Source organism: Gopherus flavomarginatus, chromosome 4 (assembly GCF_025201925.1).
Source record: "Gopherus flavomarginatus isolate rGopFla2 chromosome 4, rGopFla2.mat.asm, whole genome shotgun sequence".
Taxonomy (NCBI): Eukaryota; Metazoa; Chordata; order Testudines; family Testudinidae; genus Gopherus; species Gopherus flavomarginatus.
In genome coordinates, this window is record NC_066620.1 from 210,721,667 (window position 1) to 210,739,622 (window position 17,956).

Genomic DNA, 17,956 nt, shown 5'->3' on the forward strand with positions numbered 1-17,956 from the left:
CTGCTTCTATAAAGAAAAACACAAGCGCTAACACATAAAATGACCTGTCAGTTTTGCAGCATTATCATTAACTCCAATGTCCTCTTCTCCAGAAAACCACTGATCATCAAGTTGGGAGCAAGATTATTATATATAGTAGGAACAATATGGCCCTATTATTGCATCAGAGTTAAAACATATCCCATAACTATTTTTATTTCATAACAAACTAGTTTTATCTGAGGCTGTCTGAACAACAGTAACAAGCAAAGACAATAGAAAGATGTAGAGACTATCCATGGAGAAAAACTAAACAGCAAAGAACACATACCAAAGGCCAGACAAAGGTGGGAGTCAACAAAACCTTTGGAGGAGGTGAGCCCGCTTCTGTATTAATAGCAGCAAACATTACAAAATCTTCTTGTTCTAAGGCTTCAGAACACACAATTGCTAGATTAGCAGAAGCAGGACTGTATGCGAGTGATTTGCAGCATAACCCACCTATGCAGCACTGCTATATAATGAAAAAGAAGAAAAAAGAAGTGTCTCATTTTTTGCTGTATTTCTGATCTGTCTCTGTCTTACAGTAGCATCTAGAGACTCTATCATCATGTTGGTGCTGTACACACATACAATAATAGACAGTCCCTTCCCTGAAATGCGTACAGTCTAGATAGATAAGTCAGACAAAGGAAGTATTATCCCCACTTTACAGACGGGAATGGAAGCACAGAGAGTTTAAATGACTTGCTCAAAGTCACACAGCAAGGGTGAAAGCCAGGGATTGAGCCCACATCTCTTGAGTACAGTGTCTTAACCACAAAACCATCCTTCCTCTTGAGGTCCCAGGTTGATTCTATCTACCTTTCTGGCCCTTCAAAACTGTTCCTGTTCTACAGGAAGGGAGTGTCTTTTTCAATGTTGCTCAGCTGAATTCAGCCTGAGAGACTCCAAAAAGGGACAGGTCCGTAGATATAAATTCACCTAAATAAGAATTAAACTGAGAAAGAGAAAGTAGCTCCCATGCCCCACTGTCACCAAAGAACTCCCAATTCCCAATGTGACACCACAGCTCAGAGTAAACAAGTCACGGAAGGGAAATGGATACAGTTGTCTTTCCAGCTGATGGCACTGTAGGGGAGACAGGAAGAAGAAAAACAGACAAAACAAAGCAAGCCTCTCTGTAGAAAGTTAGAAAATGGAAAAGGTACATGCTGATAATTTAATTTTGTGAGTTCTTCAGAAAAAGGGTTGTGTTTTACTGAATGGTCGTACAGCACCAAGCACAACATAAGTTTCTTCAGGCAAGAACCACATCTCTGTCTATATGACGTATTCACCATTAGCACTCAACCAATATATATTAATTATCCACTGGCTGGCCAGTCTGGACTGCAATACAATCGGTTGCGTGGCAACAGCTCAAAGCAGCGGATTGTCCTAAAAAAAATTTTAAAATCCCCTCGAGTGGAAAATTCGAACAGCTATGGAAAAACAAAAAGGTTTTTCCAAGTCTCTCTAAGTAAATTGAATGTTCTGTTGGTCCTAAAGGGAATTTAAAGGCATCAATGCAATCCCTTGGCATAGATAAGTGTCACTTTGTCTTTACAGTACTTGAAAAGGCTGTGTAAGGTCCCTTATGAAAAACCAAAATTAAAAAACCCCAGTCAGCGGCTGTTCAAGAAAATCTTTCCCATGCCAATACGAAAAGAAAAGAAAAGAAAAAAAAAAAACAGACAAATCCTCAGCCAGTTAGACAGTGAAATAGAACTTTAGAGATTAACGTCAATTAATTTTTTCTCATCAGAAATCAGTTCTGAGGAGTGAAAAGACACATAGGAGATACGGAGGAGGAAGGTGTCACTGCTGAGTTCAACACGGACTCCCTTAGCGTGGCCCAGAACACACTCTCTCAAACAACCCTCGGCAATACTAGCAGAAGGATCCATAAGGTTTATAGGAAACAAATCTAAGCAGCAGTTTCAATCTTCAGGAGAGGTCGTATCCTGTTTCTCAGTTCTTTCCAAAAGTTCCAGTCCTCTTTTCCTGTCAGTTTTTGGGCCATATCTTCTGTCAAAGGGGAATTTCTGGGAATTATTCCATGGGGTTGAACCTGAGAATATGAAGGCAGCTGATGCTAAAACTTGTTCCCTGTAACCTTACAGAGCCTTAGACAGTGCCAATTGCAACATCAACAGGGATTGTAAAATTGGTGTTCCTCACTGATCACAGCAACCTGTCAGCACCTCCCTCCCCTGGGCACATTCACTCTCTAAACAGCATTTCCAGATGCTTGAGAGAAAAGACAAAACTTTGAACTGTGTCTCTGAACCTAGCTGACCTTAAATTAAAGTATTCCTGCACCAATTAATGTATGAAGCCTCTTTATGTGTGGTTTACACACACAGCACTAGTTTTCAGAATCTGGTTTTACTGGTTGGACTTAGAACTCAGACTTTTGGAGCAAAGTGGACTCAGACAGACACTGAGTTTTGATTCCCTTTAAATCAATTACATTTCAAAGGGAAGATAGATGGCACAAGGTGGGTATAAGCAGGCTTCAGATTAAACAAAGCAAAACTGAGGCTGAATAGGTGGTAGCCAAGGACTGTGGGATTGTCTGTCACAAGGGAGTAGTGAAAGCCTGGGTCAAGCAAGAAACTACAAGGAAGAGTCCTGCAAGGGGACAGACTAGATGATAACTTCACAAGTAACACTTCCATCCCTTATTTCTGTGATTTTCTACAATTTAGTTAGAGCAATGGAGAACTTTACTTTTCCTCTTTATATCTGAACTCTCTTTTGATTTTTCAGAGGAGAAGTAAGCAGGCTTTGCAAGACAAATCTTGACACCATCATATCCCAACCACAGGTTCAGGGCATGATCCAAAAACCCATGGAACTCCACTGAAAGACTGGATCTGTAAAAAGTGACAAAGAGTCCTGTGTCACCTTATGGACTAACAGACGTATTGAAGCATAAGCTTTTATGGGTGATACGAAAACTTATGCTCCAATACGTCTGTTAGTCTACAAGGCGCCACAGGACTCTGTCGCTTTTTACTGAAAGACTGACATTGATTTAAGGGGCTCTGGATCAGGTCCTTAAACCTCCTGTTGTTAGTTTATATGACACAGCTATTTTCAATGCCATGGCATGTTTAAAGTTCCCTTCTCTTGATCCAACAGGGTTTATCTTTTATTTATATTGAGAGGCTGAGTGTAAATTTAAAGCCAGCTGATCACACCTCCAACAAGACTTCATATTCCCACACTTTCAGAGGGTGTGAAAATGAGCCAAGCAACCAAGAAACAGGCCAGAGCTGAATAGCTGGAGAGGCAGTGCTCTGGGTCCTTGCTGCAACCAAGAGTTTACACTTAAAAACAGTTCTATTCACAAGGAGGCTTAGCCTCATTCCTCCCCCTTTCCAAAAAGTAACTCAGTTACGGGATGGCACCTCTTGGAAGACGCTTCAGTTCAGCAAGGTGAAGGGAGCAATCAGTGCCACTCGCAAACATGACCCAGGGTTTATTTCAGAGGTAAAACCTTAGCTTGTTTTGTTTACCAGGGTTCGTCTTCTCAAGCTGGTACCATCTGTAAAATGCCCTTTTCTTTTGTTCACTCAGGTCTGACCCCTGCTGCAACAGCCAATGAGAGATCCGGCTCTGGCTGATACCTACAAGAAAGAAAGAAAAAGAGAGAGAGAGAGAGAGTGCTTTTGTTCTATTTAAATTTTGAACGAGATTCAGTGATAGTGAAAGGTACTGGCCTAAGAGGCCCAGAAACTGAAAGCTAATATTTTATACATAGAAAAGGTACACATTTCAAGCTTCCCCCACAGCGTCCCACCAGTGTGCCTCAACTTTTGTCCTTTATTATTTTTGACCTGACTCAGCCTCCATACCCACAGCAGGAAGCATAGTATCGCAGTTAGTGGAAAGTTCACCAGACTTTGGAGTGAGGAGATCGGGGTTTTATTCCTACTTGGCCACTATTACATGCATCTGAGGAAGTGGGTATTCACCCACGAAAGCTCATGCTCCAAAACGTCTGTTAGTCTATAAGGTGCCACAGGATTCTTTGCTGCTTTTACTTGGCCACTGACTCTCATGACATGACTTTGAGGAAATCATAACATGGTGGTGCCTCAGTTTACCCTCAGTAAAATGGGAATATTGGTACTTACCCGTCATTGTAAAGTGCTTCAAGATCTACAGACGAAGGTTATTAAAGGGATTATAATGATAAAATGTTTGCAGTGCATGTGGAGCTTGACAATAAGGTGAAAATAGAACAGCAGTTTGAGATATACAGATATTAGTCCAACAGAAAATGAAGTCATTCACCTACCAAGTCATATCTCACAGCCCAGAAACAAACAAAACCAAGCTGTCAGATGATAAACTGCTTCCAAACACTATTTACCTGAGCTGGATTAGACCTTGTGACCTAGAGGTGAAAAGCTCTATCTCTCTAAGAGAAATTTGAATCAGACTTGCATAAAAATAGCAAGAGGAGAAAATTTTCCAGAAGCTGGATATTTTTTTTCCAGAGTGAAGTGGAATGCAGGATCAACGTCGGCATTCCATCCATAACACTGAAGGACAAATTAATTAGGAAACAAACCAAAACTAACCAGTTTCACAAGTAAAGAAACAGGACTCAAAACCTACTCGGATGAGAATCACATACTCATTGGTGATCAACACAAGCTATTCCTTATAATTCAGTGTTCAAATGGCTGAAACAGAAGACTAACAGAAAGGGCAAAGGAAATGCCAAGGGTGCATTCTCAACAAGGCTGTTCAGCCATTAGAAAGGGTTACAACATACAAACTCTCTTGGGGATTAAAGTCCTAGGAGGTGCTCACAGTAACAATCAATATATTGCTAAACATCACCTGTGCCAACACCTGTGCAGAGTTACAATACACAACACGAAGATTGCTTTTCATGAGGTAATCACACCTTCCTCGCCCATCTTGTGCTCTCATGATCATATTTAACTTATGAGAAATAGGCCCCTGGAGTCTTACATTTTTTCTAACATGGGATTTTTTCCTAACATGTATTTTTGAGTTAAACAAAGATACCAATAACGTTTCAGAATGATTCAAAATCTCAGGGGAGTCCAATTCATATGGGCTAACTCCAACTAGATTTTCAAAAATCATAGTTATGTTCCTAACTAGCCTGTATTATATATAAAATTCTGGAGCTACTTTATTTCATTTGTCCTGCAGGAAAAGGGTGGGTTTGGTTTTTTAAACAGGAACTCCTTTGTGTTCAACAGAAATCCTTGTGCAAGGATGCAGGAGAGAAACTGAAGGCTCCAAGAGTATATTCTGACTGGCTTGCTGCAGGCAGGACTGTATGCTTTTATTGTATATCCATTTTGTATTCCCAACCAGCCTCTCTCAGGGACTGCGTCTGCCCTATCTATCAAAGATGGTGCAAAAAGCAGAGACAGTCCCACTTAGTCATCCCCAAAGTTGAAATCATGTCAGCTGGAAGCATGTGCTCAGTAAAGGGACCTGGTTCTGAAACCTGTGTCCTTTGGTGTTCCATCACAGTCCGTATCAGGCCGCTTTTTGAGCACAGTGCTACATGCCTGAAGCGTGTGGCCTCTCAGTTGTGGTTTCTCAGCTGGATGAGTTTTGTCTGTTGCTGGGTGAGGATAGTAGTAGTTTATTACCTGGTTTCTAAGTACTGTGGTCTGCCTTTAATTATGTAATAAAAATATTGTGTGTACAGCTCTTTGGTAACAAAGTAGGATATAAAACCAAAGTATCAGATACCACAGTTATGGATACAGAACATATTTTCATAATAATATATTCAGGCATCCACGCTTTGCCCAAGAGGCTGCACTGGCAACTTGCTACACTTGTTTTGTTTTGTATAAAATAGTACAGATTGCAGCTACCTAATACACTAGTGCTGCCTGCAAATGTTAATGGTAACCTGGTCCAGTGGGTGAAGCAAAGGAGTGAGAGCCAGGACCCTGGGATTCTATTCCCAGCTTCACTACTGACTCATTGCGGTCTTTGGTACGTCACTCTGCAGTTAACCCCTTTCTGTAAAACGGAGCTTTGTACAGGATCTTGAAATGCACAGATCAGAACAGTGCTCTTCTACAAATTCTATGCACACTACTGCAGGTTCCAACATGACATGCTCTGTAATGACTACTGCATCCCAGGACCTGCACTTCAGAATGCTGTGGGCTGCATCTCATCTATATCAATACACCAACTCCAGGTAATCACTCCTGTTGAGAATCAGACTCTTTTCTCACTGTCCACACAGCTAAAATTCTTTTTCAGACCTCATACCCAGTTTCTGTGGTTTCCCCAACACCCACATCACCCTCAACCCTCCTATCTCCAGCCCATACAAAATGCAGCTGCTAAGATAATCTTCCTTGCTCACTGTTTTGATCAGTCAGCTTTTCTGAGTTCTCCATAGGTTCCCCTTTTTCTGCTGCATCACTTTCAAACTTCTTGTGATCACTTTCCTCCCCAATTCTTCATCTCTCTTTGTCAGTTGAGATCGGATGCTCTCTGGTGCAAATATTGTAGTTTCCACTGTTAGAAAAATGCTAGCACATTTTGGATGCTAATGCAAATTAAATAATATTTTGTATTTATTAAATGCTAACTAAGGCTACTGGGAATTATTTCCTCTGTGAAATACACAAATTTGACTTGTCAGTTTTTATTATTTATATCATGATCAAGTCTAGAGGCCCCAACACTGTACATACTACACAAAGCAAGAGATGATTTCTGCCTCAAAGACCTTGCAGCCTAAATAGACAAGTATTATTATACTCATTTTAGTTGGGAAACCAAGGCAGGCAGAGTGTGACTTGCCCAACATCACACACAGTGAGTGACAGAGCCAGGAATTGAACCTAGATCCTGTGAGTCCCAATGTAGGGCCTTATCCACAACTCCATCCTTCTGTTATTTATTTTTAATGACGTCCTCGTAGCAAAAACAAATAACAAAAAAGATTATTTGATTGTGATATAGTTTTTAGTTCCTAAAAATTTGGTTTTATACAGTGGACTCACCAGAGCACTGGGAAAGGGATGCTCCTCAATCCAACACCAGTATCATCCAGTTACATAGCGTCTAATCCTGCTATTTCAGGAAATGACACTGGCAGGAAAAAACTGCTGCCAAAGGCAAATTCATGAATGTAATTATCTGGAGCATCTAATATCCGGCTGTCTGGAAAAAATCTCTCAGACCGACCCATGGCTCATGAGGGAGACCTAGGTCCTTTGGTCTCTGAGCCTACAAGCCAGGAGTACTGAACACCATGATGAGGGCACTCAGCTTTGTCAGAGAAAACTCCGGGGGGAGAGGCAGTCACAAAAGAGCCATCGCAAATTTTGATAAGTTTGACATTTTAATGAATATTTGTCACTTGCCTGCAATTCTGTCCCCCTTCCTGCTCCTCTCCATGCTCCCACTTTGCCCCTGCCCTTTCTTTATGCCAGGTTTTTTTCCCAGACACACTCCCCATGGCAGGTTCCAGTTCACAGATGATGATGATGATGATAACCCAGAGATATTTCCCTAGACTGCACCGCTCGTTGGGCCACGTCCCCCAAGCAGGTGATTTGTAAGAAAATTTCCCTCCCACACGACAAAGAGGCAGCAAAAACGAACACTAGGAGAAGGCAGGCAGAGATACTCGCTACTCTAGTGTGTTCAGTGCGTACCTGCTCACAACCCTAGAGAGCGCTGCTCACACAATCCTCTAATAACTGTTTTTCCCCTTCCTCTCACAGATGGGTGCGCTCATCCTCTGTGGCTGTAATTTTTTTTTTTAATGTCCCTTGCAAAAGAATGTATATAGAAGCACCAGGAAACTATGGGATTTGGACAGTGCTTAATTTGTAATGAAAGAGGTGCCGGGGCTCAAACAATTAGGTGCCGACACTCAAGCAATTTTTTTACTTTCATAACTGACACAGCAAGCCCAGAGATGCCGGGGCTATGAACTGACAACCCCAGAGGTGCCAGGGCTCAGCTCTGGCAAGCCCAGGCACAAATTAAGCACTGGTTTTGGAGGAGAACTGACTGATTTTATGCCTTTATTCTTGTGTTTATAATAACGAATCCTGGATTTGTACAATATGTGCCTGCAAAGAACATCGATTAGCTTTGTACGTTAGCAAGGTTTGTTTGGAGGAAAGGCGCAAAGATCAAAATCATGTTAAAATAAATCCTCACCTGTGTCACCACCAACATCAAATATTTTAAAAACCTGTTTCTCACCATTTATGCTGGTCAATAACTTTTTCAATTCCATTCAGTGTGACAATGGAAATACTCTAATCAGTTTCATTTTCTTCATACTTGGTTTTGCTTTGTGCGCTACTCCGTGTTGCTGTGTTTGGCTTTCCAACACTGCATGGATGATGATTATTTGTGCTAGGTTCTGTATATACTATAAGAGATGGTTCTGTTCTCAAGTGCTTATAGTCTAAATAGTCAAGACAGAGAAAGGGTGGGACAGAGATGAGCCACACAAGTAGAACGAACAGAATGATTGTTGATAAACACGTTAGAAAAATACCCTTTTGTTATGTATTTTTGAAATATATCTGTCAGGGACAGTACTTGGTCCTGCTGTGAAGGCAGGGGACTGGACTCGATTACCTTTCAAGGTCCCATCCAGTTCTATGAGACAGGTATAGCTCCATATTAGACATATTAACTGAGAGGATGGCTAGGCCACTATCCGAGGACGCAGAGGACCTGGGTTCAAGTCCTTGCTCGACCACAGACTGCCTGTGTGACTTTGGGTAAGTTACTTAGCCTCTCTGTCCCATAGTTCCCCATCTATACAATGGGGATACTAGCAAAACCCGGCCTCAGGGGTGTTGTGAGCACAAATACATTAATAATCTGTGAGGTGCTCAGACACCCCCAACCCCCACCCCCAAATTCAAACCCTACATCAGGGTCCTAAATTAGTTGGCAGCTTCCTTTAATAAGTGCAGCAAAACATTCCTTGCCCTACTGCAAGTGATCTCAAACTTTTTTTCTGGGATCTCCTTTGAAAATATTTCAGGCTGTGACTATCCTCCCGTACCATGTCATCCTGATTTCTGCACTGCTGATGGTGGCAGTGTAGCCTTCAGAGCTGGGTGCCTGGCCAGCAGCCGCCGCTCTCGCAACCCCTCTACAATAGTCTTGTGACTCCCTCTCGGGTCAGGACCCCCAGTTTGCCCTAGGACCTATAATCACTTGGTTCAGGGGCAAATTTTCAGTGCTTATCACAACAGATTTAATACGCGCCCCTCTCTGCTATTGTTAATGGGGATCTGGCATCTCACTCACCGCATGCAACGCTGAAAACCTACCCTTGAAGGGAGTAAAGCTGCAACTATGCTAAAGGAGTTTCAAACAACAAGATGGGAAATTCAGCAGGAACTATTATTAGCTCCTGTTTATACTGTCATTTTTCTTATCAGTAGAAGATTATTTATACAGCTCCCAACCCAAGAGCTTCTTGTTTATCTTATTACAGAAACCATTAAAGAAAGTTGCTATAAAAAGCAGCTTCTGTATTTAGTACAAGCGCTAGTAAATGTTCTGCTGGGTTTTGCTCCTTATCAATCGTTTCTTTATTTCCTAGTTACCATTTCATAATTTCCTTTGCCATTTTTCACTCTGTTCTCTTCTGACACTACAGAAGACTTCACTGTGTGCCTTCCTCATTTACTACTTTATGTCAGTTTTATTATTTGATCACTTCATAAATTTATGGTAATTAAAAAACAAAACAAACAAAACAAAACTAAGTAGGGGGAATATGGTTCAGCTTGAAAGGCCTACATTGTATTACCTCAGCAACGGAATTCAACATTCAGCTACAATTATATACGTTTTCTTTCCCCTCCTTTTCCCACCACCTCCCTTGCCGGCGATGGAGAAATAAATGGAAAAAGTCATCGCTTGCTACTGCAGATGCATAGTAAACAGTGTATTTTTATTTTTTTTTTATATTGTGCCTTTTGTATGAACTCTATCCCAAAACACTTCACAAAAATTAAACAGGATTCCAACAAGGGCAGTTGGGACCAAGGATCAGAGCAAATCTGAGGCTGGGAGAAGTGGAAGAATTTGCAGTCGGGTTCCATGGCAGGGTAAAAACCAAAGGTCAGAGTCCAAGTGAAGTTTCAGGGTACGGGCAAGGAGGCAAAGTCCAAGGCAAGTCAAGGTCAGAGCAGGGAGCAGAAATTATTATGGCAACTGCAGAAGATCCACACTGTTGCTTGGATATTTCCTGGAATGCCCCTTGGGTCTGTATACGGTGGGGAGCCAATGAGGAACCATGAGGCTGCTGCTTGTCAGACCCCGTGAGATGGGACTGCCCATGGTCTGTGTCCACAGCAGGATGTTGGGCCATAGAACTCAAGCTGGTTATAGCTGCTGCTGAGTAGCATAATGGAGATATCAGCAGCATGGCAGCTCTACAGACTTGGGTTATAGACCTATGTGGGGGGGGAGGTGTCTTACAAATAGCTGATGTAGAAGTGTGACTAGGCAATGGAAAAGAAGGTTTTCAGAGGAGATTTTAAATGGGATGGAGGCAGACAGGAAAATAGTCCCAAATGGCAGAAGATTGAGCAGAGAAGACTCTCACATCAAGAACAGTAAAATTATGTGACGAAATGGGGAAGAAAAAAAAGAGGGCCTATTGCTGGCAAGTAGAAGGAGATAAGCCGTCACAGCCTCAGCTGGTGCAAATAAATTTACAGCAGCTATGCTGAGTTACACAAGCATAGGTCAAGTTACTAGGTCAAGATCTGTGATTTGAAATTGACACATACACCATGCAGCTAACAGTCACTCACTCATGTGCTCACCCCAACAACCCAATTGTAGTATACCCTTTTTAGAGAGACAGGGGGAGTTAAAAGTTTACATCTGGAATCCTGAAGCAATGTCCTTCAATAGAGCTGCACTGTCTACATTAGCATTTTCTTTAAAGGCCTAACCGACTGGCAATGCCTGCAGGTAAAGCTTTAGGGGAGGGGTTCATACATGAGGTAGGCTTTTTTGGTCAAATAGGGATTTATAACAAGAGGATCAGAAATATCCCTAATTTTGGAAAGATCCAAGGAATGCATCTTGTTTCTTTTCCTTTCCTTGCAGCATCTGCCTTTGTAAACAGAGAGTGGGTGCACCAAAGAGGTGGCACACTGCCCAAGCATTTGTTCACTCTCTCTTCACAAGGGGGAGAGATGGAAAAGAGCTAGAATACCATCCATGCCATCTTCCCAGCAGTGCAGGATCATTCCCTACAAGGCCGTTTATTGGAACTTCTCCTCTCACAACAGTTTGGCACTTCTAGTCACAGGGCGAGGAATAGGTCAGTGGTTTGAGCATTGGCCTGCTAAACCCAGGGTTGAGAGTTCAATCCTTGAGGGGGCCATTTAGGGATCTGGGGCAAAAATCTGTGAGAGACAATACTTGGTCCTGCTAGTGAAGGCAGGGGACTGGACTCTACGACCTTTCAAAGTCCCTTCCAGCTCTATGAGACAGGTATAGCTCCATATAACTATTATTAGTCATATTTTCTTTCTTAATTAGCTGACTATTTCAAGACTTCTATTCAGGCGTGGTTGTAAAAAAATAAATAAATAAAGGTCAGGAAGAGTAAGTTGTGTTTTGTCTCATTTTACTTCTGATTCTGCTACCAACTCTTTGTATGGCCTTGGCCAAGTCACTTAAACCTCTCTGCAAACAATCAATCAACATTTGTACAGTGCTTTGCAAACAGAGTGTTGTGTGGAGGTTCAAATAGTTTTACTGAGGTCTGCTCACTCATCCCTAATCCCAATGGAGAAAACGATGGAAAGAAGAAGAAATATGGTACTTTTCCTTTTGAAACAAGGTTAGCGTTAATATGGCCATTCCCTCACCCCTCACATCTGCCTTTTACTATTATAAGTGACTCCAGGACAAGTGGACAAACTCTCACAATCAGTCTGCTAAGTGCACTGGTGCCAGCCATGGATATATTCCCAGATATATACTTGGGTATATACATTTGCCACATGTAATAGCATAACTTCAGAATTAAAGAAAACTGTTTTAGTTTTAAGATAGGAACTCTGTGCTTATTGCAATGCTGTAAAATAAAATTTGCTAGCAAAAGCCACACAAAAAAAGTGATTCACTTGGGAAGTTCTATGATGTGCGGGACAATGGGTCTTAAATCAAAGGCATACATTATCATGACTAAGCTGACAGATCTGCACTGCAATGCAGAAAGCCGAGCAGTATTCCAACATCTGCACTAGCACACACAGGCAGCTAGACACAGGACCCAAAATGAATAAAGGGCTCTTCAAGCTCTTACCTGTTACCTGTGCAACAACTGCTTGGGAAATCCTCCGATTGGCAAGAAAGGCTTTGATTTCCTCCTTTATCACGCTGCTGTCCCTCCTACCAAAACAAAACAACAACAAAACGAGAGAGACAGACAGGCCAAAGGGCACTCTGAAGATGTAAAATGGTTTTGTTTCCTTTGCTTAAGGGTGGGGGCCTCTGCCTTGGGAGGGTGTGTGGGGGAGGGGAAACAGGCAAAATAGCTCACCAGTGGACACTTCTTTTAATGAGTGTCATGTTTGATCAAAGCATCCCAGCAGGCGGATGGATGACTCATAGCCTATATAATTCATACTAGGTGTAGGGCTGCCATATGGAATGTACAAAGTTTCATTACACAGGGATGAATAAATCTCTCACATCAGCATTAAAACTCAGTCATAAAATGAAGCACAAAAAATAAAAGATAGCAGGGTCTGCATGGTTAGCTCCACAAATGAGGATATCGACAAGCCCTCTCAAACATTTCAAACAACGGGGCTGAAGGAAGGAAAAGAGATTTTGCAACCTCCACCCCAACAACCTCCCTCGCCCCCAAAAGCATGGTGCGTGGGTGCACTGAATGAAGGAATACCTGTCAGCGTTATATCTCTAGTTTTTCTGGAAGGATTATTTTTAAAAAGTGTGGAGAGATGGTACAGAAAGTATTGAATAATTATGCTAAAAGGGAAAGTGTTTACTAGTTTCATAGGGGCTGTAATGTGCAGCAAGCTTAAACTGCAGGAAACAAATGCCTGCGCCTGTGAAATTCAGAATCAGTTTTGTTTGGCTTTTAAAAATCAGGTAGGGTTTATTCCTGGGTAACGCATTTTTTCTTTGGCTTTTTCTGAGCAGGGTTCGGTGATCAAAACTGTAATGTGAACAGCCTAGACTTGGAAAGTGAGAGTAAAACACAAAAACTGTGGGTTCATCATCTCTTCTATGCCCAACCCTCACCCTCCACACAAGAAAACATGGGACATTTCAACTTGAACAAGCACCAAACACTATCTGGGGAATCATGTTCATGAACCCCCAATCCGACAACAGGTAGATTTCAGCAAAAGGCGCGCCTGCCGACTGCTACACTCAACTCTTTCAGATTCCCCACCACGCTGCGCCCAAGAGCATAACTAACCACCTCCTTTGTGTTCTTCCCACTCATTTCTGAGCCTCCTTGACCTGTCACCACACCTTCACTCGGTCCCTCCTTAAAACTCACGTCCTCCAGGGGTCTGAGAGCCCCAGTCCAATATTTGCCAAGAAAACATGAATAAACATACCACTCCAAAACAACCAATAAATCATAAAATACAAAAAAAACCACAACAGAATTTAAAAGACACATGCTAAACTTCCCCACTCATTCTGCCTCTTGCTGGAGCCAATCTTCCATCTCTCATCTTATACACTATTAAGATCATGGATTCTTAATTTTGGAGTAACAATCCCCCTAGCCTTTCCCATACTGCTAAACGGAAGCGGTATCCTGCCGAACAAGGAAGAAGCCCCTCAAAGGGAAAAAAGATGACCACTCATCTAGATTGTTGTCCATAGATGAGACATGCCTTTTCATAATTTTTTTTTTCAGTGCTGCCATTCTTAGCCCTACATAACACACAAATAGAGGCAGTCCTGCCCCAAGGAGCTTACTATCCAAAAGGCAGATAAGACACGATATATTGCAAGTTCTTAAGGAAGGCATTAACAGAGCCATTTCCCTCTTCTCCCATACAACACTGGGAAAGAGAAGGCATTGGACTGATATGAGCCAGTGGTGGAGAATCTCATAGGAGAGGAGGGCTATTTCAAAGGGATTTGAATGTGGTGAGGATGGAAACAGTGCACTGAGATGAGAAAGTCAATCCAGGCTTTGGAAAAAAAAATAAGACTGAAGAGGGATCTGTGATGTAGCCCAGGACAAATGTGCACAGGGCTCTGAAGGGGAGGGTGGCCAATGGAGGACAAACAAGGGGATCATTATCTAAGGCACCTCTCACACTATTGACGCTACAAAAAACCACTGAAGTACCAGCCCCTCAGATGCAGTTCTCCTCTTAAAGGGTTCGTCAGGCTGATTTACTGAACCTTCTGCAAGTTTTACTAACCTCATCAATTCTTCCACTTTGTCATCTACGTCCAAGTCCTCTTCAGAGGCTTCAAAACTGTACGACCTTTGAGCCAAGCTGTTTGCAAGTGGATAGCGAGTGGGTGACATCTTCCCATTGAATGCTGACAACCTCTCGTTACTCTCCCTCCCATTCTGATTAGTAGTGCAAGGCTGTGGGGAGGTGTCGTAACTGTTGCTAGGTGACGGGGACATCCCAGAATGCTGAGTCTGTGTAGAAGCTGTGGCTGTAGAGGAAGATGCTGGGACATTGTTGGTACTGTTGCCATAGGAACCGCCTCCATAGCTAGACCTTCTTCCAAACTTGTCACTATGCTCTTGATCGAGACGGTCCAAGGTTTCCAAGGCGTGGAGGATTTCGTGTCTGGTCATTCCAGTACGTCTCAGGCGCTGAAGCAGATCTATCTGCTCTATAGTAAATCTGGGTTCATCTGTGTAGTGAGACATGGTTTCCAGCAGCCTAAAAATAAGGTGAAATGTGAAAGCAAAACAGTTTAATGCAAAAGCTATCTATGAGACATGAACAGCACCTCAGGTATGGCACTTAACAGAAGACAACAGGCCTGATTCTGGTCTCATTTACACCAGTGTAAATCATGTAAGTGAGAGGGCAAGCAGGCTCAGTGGGTGGAATCCCTCACCCATTGAACTCGATGGCAAAGTTCCCATTAACTTCAGGTTGATTGTTTGCTTCTGGTAAAGGATAACTTTGCACAGTTTTCAGATAATACCTCACTCTCTTACTTTCCCACCCCCAGCTCCCTTTTCTGCTCTCTTATCTTCAATAAATGTGCCTTATGAAATGACAACAGTTGCTCCATAATTAAGGCTGCAACTGAGATTCTGTTATATGTCCAATTTTGCCCAACCGCCAAAACCCCCAGCAAAGTCCCATTGGTAGAGCCTTGGGTGGATACGAAATTTATATCCACATCTCATCCGCAAACATGGTCTTTTGATATAAAGTAGATAGCCGTAATTTGTAGGGTTCTACCCACTGGTCTCGAAACTCACAGGTTAGCACTGGGACAGAGGTACAATTTTTTTAGAAATCTTCAGTGATTCAGAAAAGGGTTCACGAGTTATGATTCCCTAATGTCAGAAGTGTGACGAGTTCAAGTAGTCTTAACTTTCTTGAAGAAAGGAGAGCGCTAAAATCCAGTTTCTTGAACTTCCCTAATTGAAATCTAGTGCTCCGCAGCTCCCATGTTTAGTTGATTGAAGTTTGATTTCAGAAGTCGTTAACTTTTGAATCTGGAATATTGACATGGATCACTAGACCTGACAAGCAGAGTGCAGCATGTCAAATTACTGTTAGAGCCCTGAGCTCTTTCATAGAAATAAGAAATAAGGCCCCAGCCCTGTTCTTTGCAAAGGCAGATCTCATGTGTAATCACTAGGAGGCTTGTCAAAAAAAACTTTTTTCCTCCTAAACTTTGAAAAATGGTGGACAATATCGTAAGGCTTGCTGGCTACTCCCCCTTCCGAAATGCCATACGACCCCTTAAACTTTCTCCCTTCAAGTCTCCTCACAACAGATCTTCTAAAGTCTGCAAGAAGCAGAGGCCCTTCTTTCAGCCATTAGAAGATCTTGGAGGTGGCAGCTGGAGGTCAGAAGGCAGCATAAGAGTGGGGCAAAAATTATGGGGCATTCTCCCCTTTCTGTGGTCATACAGAGTCAGTGGGAGAGGAGAAGCAATGGGAAACTCTCTGAAGATCACTGGAGTTGTCCTGGAATCCTAAGCATAGCACTGGTGGGAGAGAGAGCTGACAACATACTAAGTGTGTGTGGGGAGCCCTAAGGAGCATATTAAAACCAGTGGGGGAACGGAGCCACGATGAGAATCCCAAACCTTTACAGGATTGGGGCTGCGTGTCCCAACAACCCTGCACCTCCAATGAACTCTGTGTTTATGTCTCTCTCTGTACTGGGCCAAAGGCATACAGAAGCTGCCGTGGCGTGGCAGTGCCCAGCCCTCACTACTGCTGGGGTTGGTGTGGATAAAATGGGGGGTCCTTTCCGGGCAGTCACACCCCAAGCTGGAATTCTGTGACCTGGGAGAGAGAGAGATGGATCATGCTAGAGTCACGCTGCCATACCATGATGCTGATACAGGGTCCATGGGTCCCTTTAAAAAGTGTTTTGCCTTTGTAGATGGAATCCCAGGGTAGAGAGGGAAGGGCACTGAAGCAGAACCTCCTGCCTCCAGTCTTGCACTGCTCCTCACAACTGTAGAACCGGCTATGGCTGCGTTCTTAAAAATGACTAACTGAACTAATGCACATTTTTTTTCTGAAGTCCACAAGAGTGTATGTCCTCACAACTGCTCCTCATTGTTGCTGCCACTAGAGGAGAGATGGGTGGGTAGGAGTAGAAGGATTCACAGGGACTCATGTCCCCTCCAGGTGATCCTAGATGAGAGGGTGGGATCAGGCTGGAGTCACACTCCCAATGCTGCTCTCCTGCTGCCACTGGCAGTGTATCACTCCCATGAGAGCCTGACTTTTATGGCTGATTAGTATTAATTTCTCTAATAAGGATTATTTTAAATTTGAAAAAAACTGGCTCCCAACTTAGTCCACTATAAGCAGAGTGTAACAGTCAGTATAGAAATCTAATAACTGAATGGAATTGCAAACAATTAAGAGATGGAAACCAGCTCCCAGATCATTTAGCTCAGTCCTGAAGGAAAATGAAATTATACATACTGTAGGGAATATCCTTCTCTGAATTCCATTCCGTTTGTTTGTCTTTCTATTACCAAGGTGCCCCGAACTGTACACAATGTTCTAGTGGTTGTCAGTAATTTGTCTATACTGCCAAACAAAGGTGGGTTCTTAACTTGGGTTTGCTAATTTGAGTTAAAAATAGGAGAGAAAACATAGCAACTCCAATTTTAACTTGAGTTAGCAACTTGAATTCAATCTCAAGCTTTAACTCAAACTGCTAACCTAAGTTGCCATGCCTTCACTGCTATTTTAACTGGAGTCAGCTACTGAACGTTAGCTAACCTCTCTTAAGAGCACACACTAAGGGTATGTCCACACTACCCGCCGGATTGGCGGGTAGCGATTGATCTATCGGGAATCGATTTATCATGTCTTGTCTAGATGTGATAAATCAATCCCCGAACACACTCCCCGTTGACTCCCAGAACTCCACCAGGGCAAGAGGCGGAAGTGGAGTCAACGGGGGAGCCATGGCCATCGATCCTGCGCAGTGAGGACAGGAGGTAAGTCGATCTAAGATATGTCGACTTCAGCTACGAGAATAGCGTAGCTGAAGTTGCATATCTTAGATTGACATCCCCCTCACCTCCCAGTGTAGACCAGGCTAAGGCTATGTCTACACTTAAACCGCTACAGTGGCGCAGCTGCAGCTATGCTGCTCTAGAGCTTCAGTGCAGACACTCACTACAGTAACGGGAGGTTTCTCCTGTCACTATA

At 42.8% G+C, this 17,956-nt stretch overlaps 1 protein-coding gene across 13 annotated transcripts in view; it reads right to left on the bottom strand.

Moving 5' to 3' along the window:
• Positions 1-17,956, bottom strand: part of HMBOX1 (homeobox containing 1) — a 102,593-nt gene that overhangs the window by 63,414 nt on the left and 21,223 nt on the right. For 11 of the 13 annotated variants that reach the window (XR_007773781.1, XM_050948878.1, XM_050948868.1 and 8 more), the window contains exons 2-4: positions 14,490-14,969; positions 12,374-12,459; positions 3,546-3,656 (exon numbers count right to left, since the gene is read on the bottom strand). Coding sequence is in view for 12 of the 13 variants with exons in the window: in XM_050948878.1 (XP_050804835.1) it covers positions 3,546-3,656; positions 12,374-12,459; positions 14,490-14,969 (677 nt within the window). In the remaining variant the exon portion in view is untranslated. Of the gene's footprint in view, positions 1-3,545; positions 3,657-12,373; positions 12,460-14,489; positions 14,970-15,523; positions 15,779-17,956 lie in introns of those variants that run through there. The other 2 variants (XM_050948869.1, XM_050948873.1) reach the window with 2 other exon arrangements.